The following is a 25,419-nucleotide window of genomic DNA, read 5'->3' on the forward strand; positions in this document are numbered from 1 at the left end:
AAGATTTATGAGTTGTGGGTTCCTGCTATATGGTCAATTTACACCGCTAATCCTTTTTCCTCTAGACTTGAGAAACTGACTCAAAGTGTTTATTTTTCTACATGCCTATGGTATACTGAAAGAAGGTTAAAAAAACCCACCAACGAACCAAAGCTTAGGTGCCTATGTTTTTTTTCTTTGCAGAGATCAACAGTTTCCAGGTAGCAGTCTTATTACCTACATTTCCATTTCAAAAGACACAGGCTTGGTCACTTTCAGTCTGTTGACTTGCCTCCAGCCAGAGATTGGAGAGCATTTAAGCACCATCTCTTCAGTAAGATCTGCAGAAAACCGTTTAAAACTGGTTATTCTTCTTAAGACAGTTTACAAAAGAGCCCTTTTCACTGAAATGTCTGCCAAGCAAATCGCTTTCTTGTTGATTTGTATACTAAATGCATAAATTGAGGTGAGCCACATGGCAGTTGGGTAAGTTGAATGAGGATTTTAACTGATAACATTTTTTAATTTTTTGTTAATGTGTGTGGGCAAATAGTAGGATAAACAGAAGACAACTATTTATTTTTCCCTGTCAGCCTGATAAAATTATATTTATCAGTCAATTATACCTTGCAGTTATAATACTTCATAATGTTATAATGTGGTGCCTTTTTTCAAATGTCTGTTTTGTTTGGTGTCAGGCTCAGTTAATTACTTTCCTTTCTTCCAACATCTTGCTTGTTTTCATCTTCCTTCCAATCTTGATGTATGAATGAATAATCTGATTTAAAAGGCATGCACATTGAAAGTTTTGTGAGCAGCCAGGACAGTTTGTACCAGTGAGTGCTAAATCTTGAGCTATCAAGCCAGTACAGCTGGAGTGCAGAACACAGTGGGGTTTTTTTATCTGTAGAACAATTCTGTATATGTAGGTGTACATGCTGTGTGTAACTCCCTTCCTGTGTTGTACGGATACAGTATGTTCACTGGTGAAAGCTGAAACATTTTCTTCAGCTTGTTGCATAATTTATCATCCCTTATTTGTATTGTAGTAATTTCAGGCAACATCCTTGGAATCTGGGATGCTTCGGTGGGTATTGTAATATAACAATGTGCCCAGGTGGCCAGGAAGGCCAGCAGCATCCCGGCTTGTGTCAGCAACAGCGTGGCCAGCAGGACCAGGGCAGTGACCGTCCCCCTGCACTGGGCACTGGTGAGGCTGCCCCTGGAATCCTGTGTTCAGGTTTGGGCCCCTCGCTGCAGGAGGGACACTGAGGGGCTGGAGTGTGTCCAGAGACGGGCAGCAGGGCTGGGGAAGGGTCCAGAGAACAAGTCTTGTGAGGGGCGGCTGAGGGAACTGGGGTTGTGTAACTTCCAGAAAGGGAGGGGAGACTTTATCACTCTCTACAGCTACCTGAAAGGAGGTTGTGGTGGGGTGGGTATTCTTCTCCCAAGTAATAAGCAATAGGGCAAGAAGAAATGGCCTCATGTTGCACCAGGGGAGATTTAGGTTGGATATTAGGAAAAGTTTCTTCACTGAAAAGGGTTGTCAAGCATTGGAACAGGCTGCCCAGAGAAGTGGTTGAGTCACCATTCCTGAAGGTATCTAAAAGATCTGTAGATGTGGTGCTTAGGGATGTGGTTTAGTGGTGGACTTGGCAGTGTTAGGTTATCGGTTGGACTGGATGTTCTTGAAGGTGTTTTCCAAGCTTAATGCTTCTATGACACTTTAGCATAGATTGTCCCTGTCCACCAGCTCCTCATTTGAGCTATTAGGCTTGTAGAATGGTTTTTGTTTTCATTTTGTTTTGTTTTAGAGAAGGGATCCTATACTTGGATTTTTAATTTGACAACATTCGTGGTCAGCTTTAGTCTTCTGCTCCCCTTTTGTCCGCTTCTCGCTCACTCTGATGCATTTCAAGCTGTGAGTGTGCTGAATACATCTGGGCTAGCAAGGCAGAGTTGTGGATCCTTTGGCTGATGATAAGCAGGGACAGTACTTGAGCATGAATTGTTGTTGCGTACAGGGAGGAGAGGCAAAGCAAAAATTAATACTTTCTGGTTTATAAACAGATTCTCTGAACCTTATTAATACCTCAACCCCAGAAATGCTAAGAGAAACTTCAAAAATCCAAACATTTATAAAACAAATTTTTCTTTGGATGTGCTGGCTCATTTTTTTTTTTTTTCTCCTCAGCTTTTATCAGTGAAAATAAAACACCACTGAACCAAGTGCTGAACTTCTGTACTCCTATTATATAAAGTGTTCCCCAGAACATCAAAGTGGTGAGAATAGTCAGTTCCAGTGCAGGAAATACATAGTAGCTTCTAAGGGAGGTTGTGAATATTTTCACAGTTTTGCTCAACTTATGCAAGAAACAGCATTATCTTTTCTCTTGTGAGAACACCTTATATCAGAAATGCAGAGTACATAGCAATGCAGCTGAAACAGTTAAGAAAAAATCAAAACAATTATGTAGGCTAGTGCTTTCACTGTCAGATTTTACACATTATGCTCATTTAGAAACAAAACCAGCTTGACTTTGCTCTAAAAGAGAGATGGTAAATTTAAACTAATTCTTGTGTCAAAGCATAAAAGATGTAAGTAACCTAAAAAATATTCTGTGTTATATACTGTAAGTCTTTTGTTGGAAAACAGATTGAAATATGAAAATTGCATTAGAAGACTAAACAAATGGCTTTGTTTCTTGCCTGTACCAAAGCTATGTTGGTATAGTTGTGTAGGATTGAAAGGTGTTTCTTTCATGCCTTGTGCTTCTCACAAGGATATGCTGGTTGCTTTTGACTATCCCAAATTGCTTTTGCTCAATTGTTTGTTTTGGGTTTTGATCATTTAGTGATCTTTGATTTGGGAACCAATTGCCACTTTGGAGAAGCATACTGAAATCCCAGTGAGGCTTTCACATGCTTAGTGACTTTGACTGGGTGTCTCTTTTTACATACATAGTAATAATCTACAGTTGATTTGTTCGCCTCTTATAAAATTTCTAATTGGAAAATGACAGGATGATTACAGGATTTCTTTGCACATAGAGATCGAATATTGCACAACTGTCCAGACCAGAGATGAGTAAAGTTTCTCTTTTGGCATACTACATAGTTGAATACCTAAATAAATATTTCCTGGCAAGCTCTATTAGCAGTTATTGATGGCAGGAGCAATAACTTTATTCATTTGCCCAGGCAAATGAATTTCAATGATCAGAGAAGCTGGCAGGTGAAATGATGCTGGAGCATCAGGGCTTCCTCTAGCAACAACTTTAAAAGAGCAACAGCGAGAACAGTGAAAGGGCAGTAGGAAGCTTATACTTTATTTTCACATTTCATGTATTTTAGTGCTTTCTGCTGGTTTTATCTATTTAAAGGAATGCTGTACCTAGTATATAGGTGTTGAAATACTCCGGTGTGTACATATTTTTTTTTGTCTGACCTAATTAGAAGGTTCATATGGTTTAGCCAGATACAGCTTGTGTGAGAGCTATCAGAAAAATTTCCTTTTGGCACACAACTGTTATGTTGCTTTACACTTAAAACCCCCATTTGACAGGTTTGGAAAAGTGTGCAGTAAACCCTTTTTTGTAATTTGGGTATCTAGTTTAGCTAGATAGCATTACTATGCTGTCTGCTGCCTTTTCTGGAAGCTATATATGACGTAAGTACAGGCTGTTCTCTGCACCACAGTTGCTGCCAGCTGTTTTCTCTGTCAAAACTTGGATTCATTTCACTTTTGTGTCTAGCTTCAGCAAAGTTCTTCATGAACTCTTCTCTCTTCAGGGGCCTGTTGTGGTCATCCCATCTTTCTTGATGCTGAAAATTCATCTTGGCTTGCCTATAGTGGACAAAATAGTCTATACCTCCATAAAAGGAGTTTAATGCAAATCCTTCCAGAATTCCTACCCTCTACGTTTTTAATTTGGATTTTAAGGGTTTTTTTTTGGTGTGGAAATGCACTAAATTGTCAAGTATTTCCCAAAATGCAGTCATACTCTCACCTTTTCATAAATAAATAAATAGCTCTAAGGTTGGGCACTTGACCATTACTTGTTGAATTATAGATCACAGCTGCTCATTTGTCTGATTCCTCATTGTGTTTTTCTCCATCCTCTCCCACTTGAATCCAGTTGCATGTGGGAAAATAAAGCTGTGCTATCTAAGGTCTTTCTCAGCCTACTGGAAGAATTTTGCTTAATTTTCATGACTCATGAGCAGAGGAACTTGTGAAAATGTAACTTTATTTTCTGGACCTTTTATGGTCTTACTGATGACAAAGTATTTGGTAGCCATTTCATGTAACAGTCTTAATTGTATGTGTGCAGGAGCGCTGAGTGCATGTTTGGACGTGTTTTGTTGTGGAGACATCATAGTATCTTGCACGTTTTACCTCCTGGTGGGTTTTTGTCTACACATGCAACTGTTCAGACAGGCAGTAATTGTATACAAGTGACAATGTTTTGAGATACCTGCCATTTTGAAGGGAGAAAACATTCTGAATGATGCTTTTTTCTTTTTTTTTCTTTTTCTTTTTTTTTTTTTTTCCCCCCCCCCAAGGTTTTTGTGTTTAATGTTGGTATTTCTGGAGACTTGATATATAACTTCTTAAAATATTTCAAACCACCAGTTGAACAGTATGTGCTTTTAAAGATGATAAAAATTCTTGCTCTAGTCAGTCACTGGGGAGGTGGCTACCAGCTCTCCTTGCGTTTTGGCTGTTCACTTCCCATTATGGAGTTGTCTTCTGACTTCTCGTGAAAAGTATTAATGCTTGTATTGTTTGCAGATGGCTGGAACTTAGCAGGCAGAGTGCTGTCTGGAAAAAGGCCTTTATTACATGAAAACCTTTTTGGGATTAATTTAGCGATAAATTGCGGGGAAAGGTTGCTTTGTGTTTGTTTTTCCTCCCCTGCTTACTGCTGTGGAGGAAAAAAAAGATCTCGCTCAAACTATTGGATGTGAATTCTCTGAGATTATGTTCATGCTCTATGGCACATCTATGTGACAAACCTGCAAGCTGGCACATTTGCTGTGCTCCCCCTCCAACTTTCTCAACATCATGAAGCTTTGGATACACATGTGCTTTCTAAGACAGCACACTTCAAATAATGAAGTCAGTCCTGTTTCTTGAAAGGGGGAAATCTCTGTGCCCTGGTGATGGGTCAGGTCATCCTGCTGTGTTGATAGATCAGCTTTACCTGACTGCCATGAGTCAGTTTTGATGACTGAAGAAATTAGGTAGACATGTCCTATTAGTTATTTGGGTTTTGAAAAATAAAGTACTCTGAATTTGGATAATATATATGTCACTGAAGATGAGCTGTGAGGGGTTAATGCTTTGTTGTCCATATTCAGAGTATAGATTTGGTTATGTGGCGTTGCCCCAACCACAAAACACTTCTATGAGTTGGAAAATTAAATGGTGAAATTGAGCTTCTGCCCAACAGTGAGTCGGTCTTTTATTTTAAAATAAAAGTAATATTTCAACACAGTATTTTCTGTTTTATGTAAACATTATAGTTATTGTCTGGGAAATAAAGCAATACTCCAGAATTAAAACATTCAGAATCCTGATGTTGGATAAGTATCTGTACAATAAACAGATTTATTTTTTTTTCTCTAACTACTTTGTTTCTTTTTACAGAGTTTTGCAGTTGAGGAGAATGTTTTCAGTTATCTAGCACAATTTTTCACCTTTAAGCAGCATGGTCTTCTGATTTACTTGCTACTGAACACCCTTGCTTGCTTGTACGTTGTCCTTGAGACATCAGTAGCCTCATTGAGGTTATAAATGGTTTGTGAAACAGCAAGATAGTCATCCTACAGAATAAATATGAGTAAAGCAACCCTGAATAAATGCAGGAAGGCCTTCAAATCCGTGGTGTTTGACAAGAATTTGAATTGAAGAATACAATATCTGGAAATTTATGTTCCATTTAATGATCAGAGTTATCTTATGAAGGACTTAAGTCAGTTTCAAATTTCTGCTAGTCAGTTCACTACTAGAAGTGTAATCTCATCTTCTGAATTCATACATCTTTATGATAATAGTAAAATGCTGATCTCTGAAAAGGGATGTTTTCATCTCATGTTTTCTAATTCAGTCACTTTTGGAAGACAGTCCCTGGGTCTGTGTTACTTACAGAGCTGAAGGTATTGTAGAAAGTTTTACTAGTGAAAGCTTCGATGGTACAACTGGTTTTGTATTGTGTATTCAAACTGTTGCTTCTGCATTGATGCAGAGTTTGTTTTTGGGAACAGATTATATACATAATATTGATGTCCATCTTGCTGCCTTTTGGTGCAGTATATGATAGAGGGAAACTTTTGCAGCAAGTCCTGAACTGCTAGTTTTTATCTTTGGAAACTGTATAAATTTGGTGGAATGCTCACAGTTTGCTGCATTGCAAATTTGTTTTTTTTAGTCCTTGCTTTCTAATTTACTACTTCTCATCTATTTTATGGTCAAGCACATGGAGGTTGTGAGAATCAAGATGGTTATGATTCCTTTCAAGAGAATTATCTCTGTGGTACTCCACAATAACTTACATCACAGTTGCCTGGCCCTTCAGCAGAATCTTTAGGATACAGGTCTTGTGTCAGGGTGGTTGCAGGAATGTTTCTCCACCCCAGAACCAGTGAATTTATTGGCAGGGTTGTAGCTTGTCTTTTTCTTTCATAAGTTGTAACTTATGCTGTGTTCCTGAAGTGCAGAACTGACTTAGTTACCATCTGAGCTGGCAGAAGGGTGCACTTTTTGGTAAGAGCTGTGGGACATGCTCTAGGAGAACCTTATCTCTGCTGAGACACTAAATATGCTGTTTTGCCTAATGCCTGTGATGTGAAAAGGAAAATGCCCTTGGCAGGATAGAGTAGGGCTGGCTTGGTGATTTCAAAGATCCAGCTAAAAAGGCACATAACCAGAGCCCAAGATGATGTGATGCAACCAAGGGACAATACCAGCATGATTTGGCAGTTTACACGTACTTCTATAAGATGCTACTTTGTTGATATTTCATATATCATAATTAACATGTTAATTAGTTGTTTCTTGATGTGGGGGAATGTGGAGTTGGTACCCTTGTACTTTGCAAGGGTAGAAAAAGGAGAAATGAGTTATATCTATTCTCACTGGTAGGAGCTGGAGAACTAGAGAAGCTAGTTAGATAAGATGATATGTTTTATGTTATACTGCATACTTTGTACAGGAGAAAACAATGGTTGGAGGTTATGGCATCTAGAACATTTTGCATATTTATGAAAATAAAATTCTGCTCTGCTAAAATCTGAAAACTATTAAAGTTGCCTGTTTTGATCGATGTGGGGAATAGTGGCATTTAGACTAAGGGATTATACATTTGAAAGGAGGAAGATCATAAAATATGATAAGTAATATCTGAAACAGAAATCTTGCAAAAATTGCATGGATCTCTCTCTCAAGTGGGGAGAAGGATAGAATATCTCTGTCATGCCGTTTACATGTGGCTTGTTCAGGCTAAACAACATGTTTTTACTTGTCACATAATTATACCACAATTAATGACCTCAGCATGCACTAGAACTGGTAATAGGGGATGTCAAGCACTGTGGAAGGAACTTTTAAGACCAGTCAATTCCTAACAGAGGCACTGTTCTGAAGAATGATATTCATTGCTCCAGTATTCAGTTTTCTGTCTTTTCCTTAGATTGGACAATAAAAAACATGTTTTTCTTTTTTGGCTTCTAGGTGTTCATTTTCAGTTATCATTAGTTGGGAGAGTTGTGACAAAGTTTGGACTTCTAGTGTAACAAAAGAATGACATTAATTCCTATTTTTGACAAGTTAAAAAGAAAACTTCCATTAGTGCTTAAGATTCCTGAAATTGTTTTTAATTTCTTGTTGACCTTAGGGTGCGGGTTCTTTGTTTGTTTTATTCTTGCAATTTCTTTTTTTCTGTTTGTTGCTGAAATGCAAAGCTTGTTGTTTTTTTTTATTTTATTATTATTATTTTTTATTTGGTAATGAAAACCCTTCCATGTTAAAATTTGAAAGACTTTTCCTAAAATATTGTTGCTGCAGTTTGATAGCTCTTCCCCCTTTTATTTTTTTTTTTTGTATTTTGAAAATTTAAACTCATTTGTGTGTGTGTGCATGTGAACTTGATCTAGAGTAACTTCATTCTGACACCAGATTTCTGTGTTTTTTTAGTAAATAATAAAACACATTGTAACTTTGGTACAATTGATGTAGATTTGTCTCAGACCTGAGCATATGAATGTGGAGAGTGTGAAGCTGTCAACTGCTGGACCCTCAGGACCTGTGGCTGGAAAGGTGCCTTCAGGCCAGCAGGAACAGAATGTTGTGTTGATAGCTGATTAAACTGAAACGGAGAGAGGCCATTTTAAAGATGTGGGATGGTCCAAATATGCTTACTGTATTATGCTGGGGCGGGGGGGGGGGAGGGCGAGGGCTGGGCAACTTGACAAGTCAGTAATGAGTTAATTTTTAATCCTCATACCTACATTTGCTAAGCTTTCAGAAACTCGGGAATTGCCATGGGTACCATGACATTGTCAAAATGGGACTCCAGGAACCTTGTAGTCTTTGAACTTAATTTCCATTCTAGTTTTGGAGGGGATTGAATAACTTTGTGTTTTAGCTTTGTTGTAATTTTATTCTGGTTTGATGGTTCTTTCGATGTACTAACCAGATAAAAATGAGTAGTAAATAGTTTATTTGGTTTTAAGGAGTTGAAACATGTTACTGCTTTTAAGAATCTGCCACATGGCTTGTGTCTGCTAAGTTGATAAGTAAATCCTGTTTATCCACTTTACTAAGGTAATAACTAAATCCTGATCATGTTCTCAGTGTTGTGGATTATATTAGATTCATTGTTCACCTTGCTGAAGGGGACACAGAAGAGAAACACTCTGTTGCTTTTGTAAATGTTGAGATGGCACGTTTTGTATGAAATGCCATACAAGTCCATTTTGCAGCCCTTGGACAAAATATTTGAAGTACCCTGTTCCTCTGAAGCGGCTTTGTTAGCTCTTGCAAGTGGGATAGATGCCTGGAATGAAGAGAGGAGAGGCCGACTCACTCAGCTTGTCCTTGCTTGCTTCACAACGGTGTGTAGCTTGCCTGATCTTGGCCTACTGCAAGGAAAATAGATCAAGAAGTCTAATATTAGTCATTAATGTAATAATGTAGGTTGAAGATGAGCTTAGTAGTTAAATCTAAGTATTTGTTAACCTTTTAGCTTTTTGAGGACAATATTTTTGAATAAGACCAGAGCAATTGTAACCCATGTTAAATAAAGCCACTAGAAATCTGTCATTCCTGGAGCGTATCTGTTCGTCAATGACATTTGTAGTAGAGCATGAGGAATGGTGATGCCCTTCTTAAAGAATTGTCATGATACAGATGCTTGAAGTAGAAATCTGTATTTTGCTGTAGAAAAATATTAACAGTAATACAAAAGGCTGTTACAAACAGGTGGTTCTCCTGCCATGCAAAAGAGATCTAGGATAGCCTTAGGAAGCAATATTGCCTTGTTCTGTGCAAGAAGTTTAGTTTAAGTGGCTAATACTGAAGTTCGTACTGATCTTACAGGGAGCGATTGGAGTCTGGTGCTGTAAGTGAGGGCTGGCAACTCATGGTGTCGTGTTGGCTCAGCTCAACTCAGATAAGAAACAAAAATATTTTCCTCCAGATGCAAATGAAAGAATATAGAGGTATTTGTGTGGGGCACTGGCAGTGCATCTGGCACAGGATGAGCTGACAGGAGCACTTGTTACTGAAACGTTTCAGAGCAAAATGTGGGATCTGGCAGCTGCTCCTGTTTCTTGTGGTCTATTTTAAAGTAGTTACATTCAAACATGGGGAAAAAAATACAGTGTACTGATACGAACATTAACAAAGACAGAAAGTGCAATGCCCTGGTGTCCTTATGTCCCTCCTTTATCTCTTTGGAGACGTGTCTGTCTTTCTCTTCAGTGTTTTGATTAAAACATCTAGCAGATGCTTGATTTCTTTTAGTGTTTTAAGAAAGTCAGTCTTTGAAATGACTCTGCCTTATGGGTTTGCCAGGATTACCTTTTATTCAGGAAAGAGTGTTAGTATTTTGTTGATATTTAAATGCCCTTTGATCTTGAATGCCCTGTTCCTCCCTTTAAAAGATAGCGGCAGCTTTCAACAATCAACAAACCTATTACTGTATTCCTATATCTTTGTTTGGTGTTACTGGGTAGAATGTGGAGATTAAAGGGAATAATATAATTACTTCCTGGCCCCCTAAGTTCTCACTGCATTTTTTTAATAGGCTACAGCATTATTCAGATAATCAGCATAACTGGTTTCCTGTTTGATACGTACTACTGTACTTATACTGTCTTATTCTAATACATGTAGCTGGAATCCATATATTTTTACACTCTACTATATAGCACATACTGATCTTGCAAGCTCTAATGTTGATGTGGAACAGTACTGGAATGTATCTGTCACTGCCAGCTGAGTAATTTTGCTGTAGTAAAGGTCTTCTAACGCAGGATGGCAGAAAGCCAAGTTATGTTTATGAAATTTTAACTTAAGCAACAATGCTCAATATTTAAATTGTAACACCATAGTAAGAGAGTATAGTACTTATGATGATATCAGCATCTAGTTTGTTTATATAGAGTTTTATAAATGCTTATAATTATGTGAGCATTTGTACATACTGTAGAATATGTAGAATTAATCAGGGAAAATACTGGAGCAGTTTCATGCTGTTTGCCTCAAAGTGCAAGGTTTAAATGCAGATGGTCATGGTGTCTCCCTCTGGCCATGGTTGTAAGGTGTCAAGAAAATCCAGCACAGGTCTGTGTTATCTTTTTGAGTCTACCTACCATCCTCATAATTTTTTCTGTGCTGTAGCAAAAGGAGTTCAGTATTCTTGCTCTGACCTTTTAAGAAAGTTTTTCTCCATTTCTACTTGATTCTCAGTCTTGTTTCTTTTAGTTTAGCAAAAGGCAGATCAGAGACTCTTCCATTCCTGTGAATAGCTGGGCACCAGTGGTTCTGCTGAGTAAGGTACTAGTTTTATGTTTGACCAGTGCTATTGTGCCATAGGGAACGAAAACAGAATGTGACCTTAAATGTAGGTAAAATAAAACAAGACTGTTGGATGATATATAAACATTGGAGGATGAATCTTGCAGTTAACATCTGCTGACTAAGCAGGATTAAACTCCATATTTTGGCAACAGTTAGGACTCTGATCATTGCAACAGTCTGAATGGAATGGCTGGAGTCTCCCCCAGACAGAGGATTTTTTTCTTCCCAGTTATGTCTTGCAACATGTGATTGTTTTTTATTTTTCATATATACATATATATATGCACACACACACACATATAAGTGGCTTCTCACTTTTTTTGAAAGTGCCAAGTTCTTAAAATCTGTTAGAGAATCTCATTCTATTTTGTTGCCTTTTCTTCTAGATACTGGTTCAATAACCAGGTATTTTCAGCTTTCTTGACCCATCAGGTCATTCTTCTCTGTCTCAAACTCCCAGCCTTCTCCCACTCCTTGATGCTTTCCAAAATGTTTTTGATCAGTTTTTAAATGTTTCAGATGTGATTTGTGGAAAGATGTTGCAAAAATTTAATGTGTCTTCATGGCTTTAATACAGGAACACTGCAAATGTAGCTTTGATGTGTTAAAAGGTTACTGCTTCCAGCCCTTTGGTTAGTAATTTCCATTCCCTTAGCAGATTCAGTAGAGAGAAATGTGTGAATGTGGCTTTATGATCCTGTGAGAAGCTTAGTGTTTTGATTCAGCCCCTTCTCAACTTGGCTGAATATGTTGGTCTTTGCACTGAAAGGGTCAGGGCATGGGCACAGGTTCTGTCTGCTGTCACTGTCACCAGAAAGTTGGCTTTTGGTGGAGCAGTGGGTTATGCAGCCATGCAGGAGGTTTTGCACCACTTTAGAATGGCTCATCAGAGCCCGTAGCCCCTTCAGTATTTTAGTACCTTTCAGTCTGTGAAGGTGAAAGGGGTGTGCATGTGTGTGCATGTGGTGATGCATGCTTTCTCTTAACATTTACCTTGCTCTGCATTATTTGAATACGTCACCTCTACAAGTGGGAGAAAATGTAATAAACAATTCCTTCCTTTAACATGAGGCTTGCTCTCATATGACAGGGCTTTGGTAGGGATTATCAGATTCAAGAAAATTAAATAAGTTTGGGACTGTGTGTTGTTGTTGGATCCATTCTCTCATAAATATACTCTTTTCAACCTTGTGCTGTGACCTGGCTTACAAATAAGCATAACATTAGATGTGTAAGAATCTTGTTGTTTTCCATGTTTAAGCCTTTCACAGCCCAGAGAACTTGTTTCTTTTGCTGTCTGCTTCGTGAACAGCCTTTTAGCCCACAAAACATTTGAGCTAAAATACCCGTGGTTCCTTTTACATGGCAATTATATTACTTTTTCCTTCCACCTTCTTGCCTTTCTTCCTTCAGCCCTGTGCAGCATCCTGTGGTTTCATGTGTTGAAGGGTACATGTGCAGACTTTAAAAGCAGTTGCAAAAGTGAGATGGTTACCTGGCAGCGTGGTATCACAGGGAGCGGCACTGTTACACAGTAGATGAGGAAAGGACTAATGAGAAATGGCTGAAAAGAAAGGAATATTTGTCTTGCTGTTTGTAGAGTATTTGTACCTTATCCTTTTAAGTGGTTGAACTGGACTTTCAGTGCAGCATTGTATGCTGAAGTTGTACTTGAGTGTAACACATGATAAAACATACAGTGTGCTGGATGCAGGACCTATCATAAAGTTGGGGTTTTTTTTGCAGGTGTGTGTGGTGTTTTTTGTGTTTTTTTTTTTTAAACCTAAACAAAACAAGAGCAACAAAAAAAGCCCAAGTTTTTTGTCTTATAGCACCAGTTAATATTAAAGAACAAAATGCTTAGCTGTTCCATTAAAAGACTTTTTCTTAGCCCTTCAGAACTGCATGTGATAAGAAAAAGATTATATATTAACTAAGTATTTCAAATTGTCTTTACCCTTGGCTGACAACAAAAATGTGAGTAAAACCTTTACTACTGGCTAGATGTGTACCAGGAAATGCATCCTTTTTTTTCATTGACTAATTCCATCCTTCCAGAACTCATGACATTCCTAACCTGCATGTGTCAGCACAACAGAAAAGTGCACACACTGCTTATTTGCAGCTTTATAAATCTTAATAAGGGTTTATAATGATGATGTTGTGGCTGAATATAGTGTGTGATTACTTCCTGACAAATGTAAGAGTGCAGCCTTCTGACCCCAGATTGTCAAACACTAATAGGTAAAACTTGAAGAAAATGTTTTAGGAATATTTCAAAACAGTTATAAAAAAATAATTTTAATACTGCACATTTAAGTTAACTAACTTTTGGCATAGTTTAACTCCATGGGATTTCTAGTTCCAGTGCAAAATAGTTTATGTATAAACGTTTCACTAGCAGAGCTATCTATATAGGGTATACAGAAAGTCCTAAGATGCTTATTTGTGCTGACAAATGTACTGGCGAGTTTAGGTTAGCAGAGTAATACAGCTGGCATAACTTACTCTTGAGTGTTGTGCCTTAAACTTCTGTAGTTACAGATCTGTTTGTATGGCCTGTGTCCTAAGTGGTGATACAGCGAAGTCTAAGAATATATCTAACACTGTACACAGGATCACACTTGCTTTCTACTATGTAGCCTTGTATAAAGAAATCTGCGTGATAAATTCCCAGATGAGATCAGAAGAGGGTTAGACAATATTGAATGTTTTGTAATGTCTACAGATAGACCTGTCTTGAGTTCCTTGTCAAAGTTGATTATTCTAGGAGTAGGGGGATCTTCCAGCCACCAGCCCTAACGTTCATTCTGTACTTTTTCTTCTCCTTGCAGACCTTTCAGCAGCCCAGAGAAAATTTGCCCATTCTCTGAGAGACTTCAAATTTGAATTCATTGGTGATGCAGAAACAGATGATGAAAGATACATAGGTAGGTAAGAAGTGGTAACAAGTGGCTATATTTTGCCATGCCATCCTGCAACATGATTAAACTTTTCTGGTTTTGTATTACAGATGCATCTCTTCATGAGTTTTCAAACTTCTTAAAAAATCTGGAAGAACAAAGAGAAATTTTGGTGAGTTGCAATAAAAATTTTAAAAAGCTGTATATATAGCAAAGAGTAAGATGAAAGTCAGTTAAAGTTGCTTCCTGCTTTGATAACCACCAAGATGTTGATACCAATAACTATACAGTGAAAGCTGTCATTGTGCAGCCTCTGATTCTGTAGTCTAGAGTTACAGACAGCAGCTAGTTCTTATTAAAGAAAGCAGCTATTACGCTAAGGACAGATAACTGAGTTGATTTAAAATGTTAGTGGCCTGATAATTTATGGCTGGGGCTAATGGGAAAACCATGATAAAGTTGTTTACCATTTGCAGTTAAAAACAAGATGAAAGACTAAATACTGCAGCAGGACACCCAAGTTTGGGAAGTTGGCCAAATTTGGATCCAGAATCTCTGTGGCTCCACTTTCAACACGTGTGGATTTGGGATGCAATCTGTTGGCTGGATGCAGTAGCAGACTTGCAAACCTTTTGTTTATAGTTGAGCCTTCTGGTGGAGGGTTGCACCTGCAAACATTTTGTTGCTTTGTGGTGTAGAAGGGAGTGTTTTTTATTTACATGCCTGTGATTGCTTAGGGTCTTAGTGTAATATGGGTCAGGTTGGCTCCACGTAGACTGTGGGCTGAGACCTCTGCATTACACCTTGCTATCTTGATTTCCTAAGTTGTCCAGAAGATGGAATTCCTAAGTTGTCCAGAAGATGGAAGGTTTCCTTTTGGGTGGTATCAGGGTTCTCCTCTGCAGTTGTATGCCCAGCTTTTGTTTTAGAGAGGGGATTCATACAGCAGATTACATCTACTCAATTTTCTTCTGAGGGTAGTCAGACCTTGCATCTAGGAAATGCACTTAGATCTGCCTAGATAGCAATTATGTTCCTCAGTATTTACTATGTGGTTAAATCTTTATCTTCCTGGAAGTCAGCAACCACTTGGCATTGCTGAAAGGAAACTGAAACTAATCTGTGTTCTGTGCTCCTCTCTGCCAGAAGCTGTGCCTGCAGTGTAGGAGTATGTAGATAAGTGAGAAAAAGAAGTTGTGAACAATTTTTTTAAACATTTCTTTCTGGCAGTCCTCAGCTCAGTAATAGTCATGGTTACCTGGGTGTGCGATGTTATGTCCTGGTATGCTGTTCTGATCTGGAATCACATTTGGGTCAGAACTAGAATCTATGTAGTTCCTTGCACATTCCTGACTAATGCTGTCTTTACATAGCAGAGGCAATTTTTCACTACCTCGAGTTGTTTTGCCAGGTTGTAGGGATTTGCTCAGGTATGTTTGAATGCTGTTTTTATTTTTTGTAACTCTGAAGTGTAGTCTTTACTCTGCTTTTTCCTGCCATCCATAGCTGTATACTATTTTAATGAAGTTGCTACATCTAATTAGTAAGTCTTTTGGAAGTTTTACAGTGAAAAATACTTTATAGCCTGTCGTGTTATTTTCCACACTATTTTGATAGCAGGTTTTTGAGACATGTCAGCTTCAGGACTTCAGAATTACGTAGCGCGTTTCAGTGACTGTATCGATAGATCTTCGGTAGTGATAATTACCAACACAGTAGGCTGTTCAGAATCCAGTGCTGTCTGTCTGTATAGTAAAAGGCTTCTGTTTTTCAGACTGAATGGCACAAAACAGATTACTTTTTTGTGTGTGTGTGTGATACCCATGCTTACGCAGAAGACATTATCACACTAAAAGCTAATTAATGCCACTTTCTTGATAAGAAAAGGATGAAATGCAGCGTTTGTTAGAACAGAGACAGTTCGAAAAACTGTGGAGTATAAAATATTGTGGGGCAAATATTAATTCCAAATAGAAACAAAATACATTCTTTGACTTACCAGATGCGCGGCCTTTTCATTGCATCTGTAGTCTAGGAAATATTATGTATCATTTCTGGAGTGAGTTAATATAACAGTAGCCATAAGTTTCTTGAGAAAATGATTGTGTGGTGACTGGTAAAAACAATATTCAGTGGCTGATTCTGTGACTGTTTTTATTTTATTTTGACTTTTCAATGGATATTATAAGTGGCATGAACTCTAGAGATACTCCCATGGAGAATATTAGAGCATGTTGCACTCACAGATGTTTGGAATCAGGTCAGGCATCCAAAGACTTTCTATTAAGATGGAGAGTATGTAGCAGCATTTTTTTTTCCAAAAGCATTCGTTTTTCTTTGTTAAGAATGCTCTTTATTGAGCATTTTTCCCCTTACCATTTTGAAGATGACAAGAAGGTTTTGGACTGCTCACACTGATTTCGGTGCAGAATTGGAGACAAATTTCAGTCACGTAAAAATTAAAGAAATCAAAGAACTAAGGGCATTTCAGATATTGCTGTGCCATTTTAAATTTGCAATTACAGTATATTCTAAACTGAAATTAAATACTCATCATCAACACTTCTCATGATTTTCTGAAAATATTGTTAGTGGTGAATCCAGAGTCCATTAAACTTTCTATTAGTGTTTATGATTTACTTTTTTGGTTGGCATTTGTCTGATGAGTATTTATTTGGTGAATAATTAATAATTTCATTCAGATGTTGGAGTCTTGCACTTCATGGTTTTACTACTTCTCCCATCTCCTTCAAAGGCTGCTGAAATTACATCTTGACTGTCAAAGGATTGGGTACTTGTGAAAAGGGAAGTTGGCATTAATCCAGATGCTTAATTGAAATTATTATAGAGTGGCCAATACAAAAATAATTTACATTTTTCCATAGCACCATAGATTGGTGACATTCCCCAAGGCAGATAGGAAATGGCTCACTTTGTCCCTGAGAATATTCTGGAAATTATTTTTACACGTTAAGGATGAATGAAGTCATAGGATTTACATTCTGCTCCTTTGACACTACGAAAGTGTTGTGGAAGTGCAGGGATGAAAGGGGACTTCACAGGGCTAGTAGGAAAAGGTTGGGGACAAACAAGCACTGACACGGTGACGCCAAGATGCTCTGTCTCACTACCTAGTCATTTTCCTGCTTGCCAGGGAGAGCACCAAACCTCCCTCCCAGCCCCAGTTTTCCTGACAGCAGAAGCAGGTTTGATTCTTGTGATGGACTCGGAACAACAGGCTTTGCTGGCTGCCCTCATGTAAGCTGCAATGATGAGCATTGCGGGGCAGCCTGGTAGGTACATCACCTGTGGTTGTTATCCCTTTCCTCTTCCTTTACTTTTCTTTTTACCACCTTTATATCTCCCTTCCTCCTTCCCAGTCTTCTGCCAAATGACCAGCCTGCCCCTAGTTAGTTTTCCGTGTTGATTCCAGTCTTGCTAAATCATAACCAGATTTGATAGCGCTTGTACTGTTCCCTCAGTATTATCAGCAGTACTTGGCTCTACCAGTGCGGTCACCCTAATGTGCTGGCTATGCATGTTTTCCCTCCCTGGAGGTCATTCATCCTGCCCTTTAGCTGCTTGTGGAGTTCACCTGTTTCTCGCATGACTCTCCCTTAACCATGCTGAAAGCCCAGTCAGCCCTCACAACACTGTAACTTTTGTCAGTGTCTCCCCTAGTTACGGGCTGTGTCCAGCAATCTTTCAGGTCCTGCTTAGTAGTGTCTCATGTCCTATTCAGTTAACTTACTCCCATGCCAGCACTGAGTGAGTTGGCTGCGTTTACCTGCAGCCGTGCCAGAGGTGTGACTTGTGTCAGGGTCATGTATACCTTGATGATCCCTGATGAGTGCTGGTCTAAACTATTCTTTAAAAAAGTTCCAGGTCTAGAGATTTCTCTAGTTTTACTTCAATGTTTATTCCATTTTTTTCACCTGATATCCTTCCTAAGTCTCCTTTTCTGCAAGTTAACCTGGGAACACATTGGGAACTTTTTTACGGTAGTCATGGAGTAAAACCCAATCATTTTCCTTCATAGTAGTATTTTCACTGTTACCCTTTCAAAGTGGTGTTTTACATCTGTGTTTTTCCTTATTCAGTTGGATTATACTGAGTTTAGACCAACTGTCTTTTATATCAAAATTATTTTAATCCTGCTTTCTGAAAGCATTGACATTTTCTCTTGGATTTATGTCATCCCACATGTATGTTAGTGTGGTGGAGTTATTGGTAAGTCACTCCATAAATTGCTACTGAAAATTAGATCATGCAGGAAACTTGGCTGTAGTTTCCTATATGATGCTTGAAATGTCATCTTAGCTGAACAGGTATTTTTCAGGGTAGGTTTGCAACCAGGATGTTGTTTTCTCATTATTCCTGTGGTTTATTTGTTAAGACCAGGTTGCTTCTTCCGCAGCACTTTTAAAGTTGCTACTGTGTTTGCTCTTCTACCATGCTCTGGGACCTTGCTGCCTCTCCTTTCAGTTTGCTTTGCTGAGTGCCTGAACTACTCTGAAGCAAAGCCCCTTTTGACTTGAATGCGATTAAATCCTCAGTTTTGTAATGTAGGAATACATACAATTGTTCTTAAGAAATCTTTACTCTCCTTAATGTACGTTCTCTCCCCCCCCCCCCCTTTGTTAGATGATTTGCTATAATTAAGGTTTTTTTTTTTCCTTTCTGAAGGTTATTAAAATCTGCTATTGTCTTACAGTCAATTGCTGGTTTGTTTTAACTCTTTCCAGTTAAATAATGGTTTTATAGCTTCCTTCCTCTCTGCTTTCTGCAATACATATAAAGAACTCCTATTCTTTAGAGTCGTCTTTGCCTCTTGCCAAATAAAATGTTTTTTCACCTTAGTCTTTCTAACTTTGTCCCTAAGTACTTGTGTATTTTATTTTTACTCCATCATGTCTCTCTTTGTATAGGATTTCTGGTACAATTATATTCACCTTACTGTATGTTTCCTGTAATTCCCCAAGGCAATATAAACTTGCTTTTTTTATTTTGATATGGTCTCTTTTATTTCCTGCTACAGTTTTAGCACACTTCTGTTCCTTTGGGTATCTTCAGAGGAAAGATGCTACATAGTTTGGGTTTTTTTTGTTTTGTTTTGTTCATGGTTTTTTTGCAGGTTGTTGTCGTTGTCATGTGCCCCCCCCCGCCCCCTTCCCCCCAAAAAACTGTTGTTCTTATGCCATTAGGTATCTTGGCAGTCCTGGCTTCTCAAAAATCCTTTTGCATTCTTTCTTAGTTTTACTAGGTTGTCAGAATCAAATTCAAAATAGCACCTCTCTGAAGAGCAGAATTATTCTCAGCTTATATCAGGAACATGAGAAACTGTTTCTCTGTGGGTTTTTAAAAGAAATACCTCAGAGAAGTCACCATTTTATTCTTTCTTCGTGATACTCTTGGGGGTGGGGGCAAGGAAAAAGAGGGAGAGAGGTTTCCCAGTTGTGGTTTCCCAAGTTAAAAGAAGTTTGTTAAGGTTCAAAGACATACACACAAAAGGTTAAAGGTAGAATTTAAATAATCTGTGCAAATATGTAGATACACTTATGTATACTTATTACCTCTTGTGATGAAGTATTTCAGTGCATGAGTATTTATTTCACAGGTTAAGTGCTCACTTAACACTGTTCATGAATAGGTTACTATTACATTTTGTTCAGTGACTCTGTATTTAATATACACTAGTTCACTTTGCTATGAAGATGATGGTATTAATTTTTCTGAGCTTTTCTTTGGTCCTCTGCACACAGGTTTTTAAGAGTCCATAAATTGTAATCTATCTTCATAGTAATCTGAAGGAGCAATCAGTTTACTCACTGTTGTAAAGTAAAAAAAAAAAATAATCCAGTAGTTTTGGATGTAAGATGCATTCAAGATCTGTTCAGTAAGAGTTCAAGGCATTATATAGTATTTGATATGTTCAGATCCTTTTAAGTTCACTGACAGCACAGGCTGCTAAACACATCTGCCAATACAGTGTAGAAGACATAATTGGTGACCACTTCTGAAAAATTAGGCTGCCAACAGCATATTAAACATTTCAGATGCAGAGACAGAGGCACAGGTAAAACAGAACTTCTCAGGAGCAACATTTGACTATGTTAATTGGAGAACTTAGATTCTTTTTTTCCTTGTGCAAATTGATCAATTTAATAAAACATTTTCCAATTTTAGAAACAAGCAGAACAATTGTTGCTGTATCTCATTGCCCAGCTTTCACTTTTCCTCTGCATGGCATGAGGCTGGGTGGCAGTCATATACTTCGATATGGGAACACGAACACAGAACTGCAACTGCTTCAGGCATATCTCTATGTTTTGGTGATTTCCTGACACCAAATGTTTGTTTTATTTATTTGTTTATTTTTGAATGTTACATACAGTCTTCTGAAATTGTTTTGTGAGTTACATATGAGCTTGTGTGTGTTAATCTATAAAACAAACATGACTGTTTTCTATACTATAGAAAAAAAAGTAAAAAGCCAGTTCTGGGTGCATTCCTGCCACCTCTGAGTGAATATGTCTGAAAAGTTCTGTTACCACTAGTTGCCTTTTCCAGACAGCTTTGTGGTCTCACATGCATCAACATAACTCACTAGAGAATTTTCATTCTGTTATTTCATCAATGGGAAATGTTTGGAATTTGCATTGTAAAACTGTCACCAGTTTGGTTTTTCTGGTTGTTAATAACACCACTGTTTCTTGGAGAGGACAGTGCTGACAATAATCCAGCGGTTCATTCTTGACTGAACACTGAAGCTGTTGTTAGCTGTTAGATTCTTTGCTTTTCAGTGGCATCCTTTTGCTTAGCGATGAGCTTTGCCATGCACAAAGAAAATGGGCATTATGCTATGTGCTTTCCTGAGCAGCCTTTTCGTCTTGTCAAGAGTTTTATATGGCCAGTGATTTCAAAGCGTGGACTGGAAGTGATTATCTGCTCATACAAGAACCAGACTTATGTTCTGGTGTGTCATGCTGTTCAGCTCTTGTGTATTGGATTTGCTAAGGGAAGATCTTTGTTTGGAGGAGTTATCCACATTTTTCTTCCACTTCAGATGGGGAAAAGCTGATTTGCTGCTGTTCATGAAACTCTGTTTCTTTTCCTGTTCATTACGCTTATGGCTTTGTAGTATTTTTCTCTTTATAGTGGAATGTATTTCATAAGAATAAACTTGCTGGAAAGCCAGGACTATTAAATAGCTTTTTAGAAAGCAATTGTTACTAAACTCCACTGTCTTAATTTAAATACCTTTTTTAAAAAAATGAAAGACTTTGTTTGCATTGTTTGCTTATGATATCAATTTAATTTTGAGGTCAGCAGTTTCATGGCAAGTGAAGCAATGCAAACAATCTTTCAAAGCAGAGCGCAGCATAGCGGATAGGATGCATTTTTAGCTGTCTGTCCTTTAGATTAGTCATAAACTTCCACTGAACAGGAAATAACCTTTGACTAGAAGGGAGGACTCACTGATCCTGCTATTATAGTCTCTGTAAGCCAAGGCTGCTGCCTGTAAAAGAGCTAGGAAGTGCATAGCACAGGAGTTTGCCTGTATCGTGGCTTGTGGGGCAATGGACCAATGGTCTAGGAAATTCCTTCTGGAACAATTTGAGAAAGTAGCCAGTCTTACCAAACCCTGGGGATTGTTTTCTGGAACACCTAAGAGGAAGGTGATTTGTTTTGTTTCAGGTGCCTCCTGGCATCTCAGAAATGTACAAAATAGATTGTCTGAAAGACAGATCTGTCTGTCCGCCTGACACTTGTTACTGGATGCCTTCCTCCACAGCAAGTGAATCCAGAGGAGTGGATGTCACTTCTTTTTTACAGCTTCTGCACACATGCAAAGATGCACGAGTATTAATGTGCTATGAGACCCCCTTAAAAATCCTTTAGTCTATAGACTCCATTCCCCAAACCCAAAAACCTCAAACATCCATGTTTGTAATCCCAATATGTGGCTGAGGGCATTTAATTATTTATGTTTGTAAAGCTACAAGGAAAGCTCTAGAGCATCCAGAGTCTTTTACCAGAAGAAAACTTGCATTTGAAAACAAATGAGTTTTGGGTATGGTTGCGCTGACTGCAATCAGTGCTCCAGTTATATACAAAACTAGTACTGAGAAGTGGTTAGGGAGATACACCACTCTGTCTGCAGGGCATACTGGCAGGAGAGTTGACTGTGCCATTAGTTGGGAGCACGTTCAAGTAACTGTAAGAGCAAATCATGTTCTCATGGGAAAAGAAAGGATAGAGGTTAAGGCTTTGCAAGTAACATCTAATGTCTTCAGTAGTGAAATTGAATCTGCACAATTACATAATACAGGATTTCAGACATAAATCTTAATGCTTGAGAAATTTCAGTAACAAATCACTATGTGAATCAGGAAACCTTCTTGTAGGAATACCCAATTTGTATATATTTTTCTCTCCCTCAACATAGGAAGTATCTGAATCAGCTTTTTTTTATTAGGCTGAATGTTGCAGTTTCATGGGAAAAACACAGAAGGGCTATAGCCTCTGTAAGCAGAAGTGCAGCTGTAGGTAATAAATTTCTTTATTAGAAAGTGAATCTGTTTATTCAACAGCAATGTTAGCTACTTTGTTATTGAATCACTGCTAGGTATGTCTTCCTTTCTGCATTCTTTGTTGCACTCAGTAAGGCAAAACTTCCTTCTCAGATCTAGTTTCATTGACACTTGCTGGTTTTCATGAGCTCTGCCTTACTGACTGGCAGCCTCTGTCTCTGCTTTGTTGAGAGGAGAAACAATCATGCCCCTGTCTACAAATAAATCTTTTGAGTCAGTGCACTGGGAAACATACAACCTGCTTTTCTGTTTGGCATCTAATTTGCATTCCAGTTCCTGGGATGAGAATTAGGAACTCGGCACTCCTGTGTTGCTATGCAGTCTGCAGCAAGGTGTATATTTATGGCTTCTTGTTCTTCTTTCTCAGTGAACCTGTCTTGTATGGGAGGATGCTTAGATTCGAAATGGAGCAGAGTCAGTGTTCATATTTACCTTGCCTCTAGAGCTGTTGATGAGCAATGTGTAAATTCCAGTTCTTCCAGTAAAGGCTGAGGTCTAAGGACATTTTATGGATGAAAGTTGGGAGGCCACTGCTGCATTTGTCTAATAAGCAAAACAAATTTTGATTAACTTAGGTTGGTCTAGCCTTTTTAGCCACAGGGGCTGGACTGAGCTTCTGGGACAGCTCTTTGTGGGTTGATACTGCTTTACAGCCCATGCAAGCAGCCTTCCTCCTCTGCAAGACAAGCCTGGTTGTACCTGCAAGGGGAGCCGAAACTTAGGAGAGACTACTCCTGCCTACCGCAGGAAAGTGAGAAAGCATGAGAAGTGTTGAATGCTGGTGGATGGTGTTGTTTGTCAGGTTACAGTGCGTAGGGCAGAGGTGCTTGGGGAAGCAGTTTCTCCCTAACAGCTATGCTCAGGTCTTCTCTGAGAAGGGAAGAAGTAACAGGCTACATGGAGTCATCTTGTGGACTGGCACTGACTGGTAAGTAACCTGTTGGATGTTGTTGACTTAACTGGTGAAGTAGCAAATGGCTGTAAATGCACTTGCTAATGGCTTTAGTCTGTGCCTTTGGGGGCTGCTCTAGGAAATGCTGGTTTGGGCTCCTTAACCTATGATCTGTTACTTATTTAAAGAACATTGAGCTGGAAAAGTCAAGATTGTCACCATTTTGTAAACTATTTTGCCTGAGCAGGTGGTGTTTTGTAAAGGCATCTGAAATTAGGAGGTATACACAAAGCTGAAAGTCTGCTTTATAAAGATGTTGCAAATGTTGGATACAGTGATCTCTGAGACAATGGTGGCAATAATGATTTTATTGCTGCTGTTGCCAGGTTTATGGTGAAGTTAAGTAAATTCTTTGACCTTTCCATAGGTGCAGCAAATAGAACAGGATTAGCATAAGCAAATTCAGACTGTCTGCCTGAGATGTGTGCATATGAGGTTAAACATTTTTTAAAGCATTCCTGAGACTTTGACATTTGTAAAGCTGGTTAAGATAACTGCTACCTGAGACATGACCTCTTTACATGGATTCCAGTGTGATGTACAGTTGTCATAATTTGCCTGCCAGATTTTAAAATTGAGTATATGTTCCTTTCAGTTAGGTTTGGGTTGATCAGAGATATGAAGAAAAGAAAGATATTCCCCCCCCCCCCTTAAATAGTACATTTCTGTTGTCATAATCTGCCAGGATTAAAGGAGTAGAGGGATGAAAATTAGGAGTTGAGACAGAAGTTGAAAAAAGAGGGAGGAACATGCCATTTCATATTAATGAATACTTAAGTTAAATGCATAGTATAACTTTTCTTGGAAATTTCACATTTTGATATGGACTTAGTTCTTAAGGAAGATGCAAATGATAATGACAAATATATTCAAGCAATCCTTATCTTATTTACTGGGAGAAATTTAGGTTTTTTGTCCACTGATCTGTTAACCACGTTTGGGTTTTTTTTTTAAAAAAAAGGAAAGGAAAAAGTGTTTTGAGTTCCTAAACTGTAAATAAACTAACTTAGAATGAATACCTGTGTAAATAATGTTTTTGTTATATAAATGACTACACAACTTTTTGTAGCTTCTTATGATAAGCACTGGAGAACAGTGCAAATGTCTCCCTATTTAATCCAGAATTGTGCATGTTTCAATTGTGAACTTCATTTTTATTTCTGACAGTCAGATTAACAGCTCTGTAATTCGGTTAAATTTACCAGTTGTGTCTTGGTTGATAGTTTCTGTTTATATGCATATAAGCTGACATACTTGCTCACTTCAGTGATTCAGAAATACTCCTCTTATATTCTTATATATGGGCCTGGTATGAAGCTCTATGAGAATGACCAAAAATCTACAAAGAAATCTGCAAAATCCTGCTTCATGAAGAAATACCCAAGAGTCTCATTGTTTAATCCAGACACAGAAAGCAAAACGGGTGACAAATCATAAATACCTTTATGGCATCTGTTAACAAAGTTTAAGCTGTGTAAAATGAGAAACGTATTTTTTTGGAAGGAAGGGAGGCTTGTTTTTCTTTTAATGAAAGAGTTACTGGCTTATCATACCATTGGCAGCAGTGGAATCTGTTTGTTGGCAGTCACTGAGGGAACATCTCGTTTTGATTTAAAGATTATTTTCTGCTTCAAACAAATTCCTGTAGTGGTTCCCATGGTTAATGTTGCACAGGAGTGTAGCAGACCAAGTGATTTGCAGTCAGCCCTGCTCGTTTATAAACCACAGCCGCCTTTGTTGTGGTGGGTGTTGGTGGTTTTTCTTTCGGTTACATCAAGGTGCTATGCTTTTCTGGGGCTTGGACTTCGTGTTCAACATACATTCACTGCCTGTTGTTCTTAAGTTTCACTTCTTTTTGTGTAAAATTTCAAATGACTAATAAGCAACCTGTCGTTAGAAACTTAT

General features: G+C 38.3%; 1 protein-coding gene across 1 annotated transcript in view; it reads left to right on the forward strand.

Annotated features, from left to right (window-relative positions):
- Positions 1-25,419, forward strand: part of ARHGAP10 (Rho GTPase activating protein 10) — a 155,016-nt gene that overhangs the window by 27,687 nt on the left and 101,910 nt on the right. Inside the window, exons 2-3 of the mRNA XM_040582414.1 lie at positions 13,900-13,995; positions 14,079-14,140. Of these exons, the coding sequence (XP_040438348.1) occupies positions 13,900-13,995; positions 14,079-14,140 (158 nt within the window). The remainder of the gene's footprint in view (positions 1-13,899; positions 13,996-14,078; positions 14,141-25,419) is intronic.

Source organism: Falco naumanni, chromosome 1 (genome assembly GCF_017639655.2).
Source record: "Falco naumanni isolate bFalNau1 chromosome 1, bFalNau1.pat, whole genome shotgun sequence".
Taxonomy (NCBI): Eukaryota; Metazoa; Chordata; class Aves; order Falconiformes; family Falconidae; genus Falco; species Falco naumanni.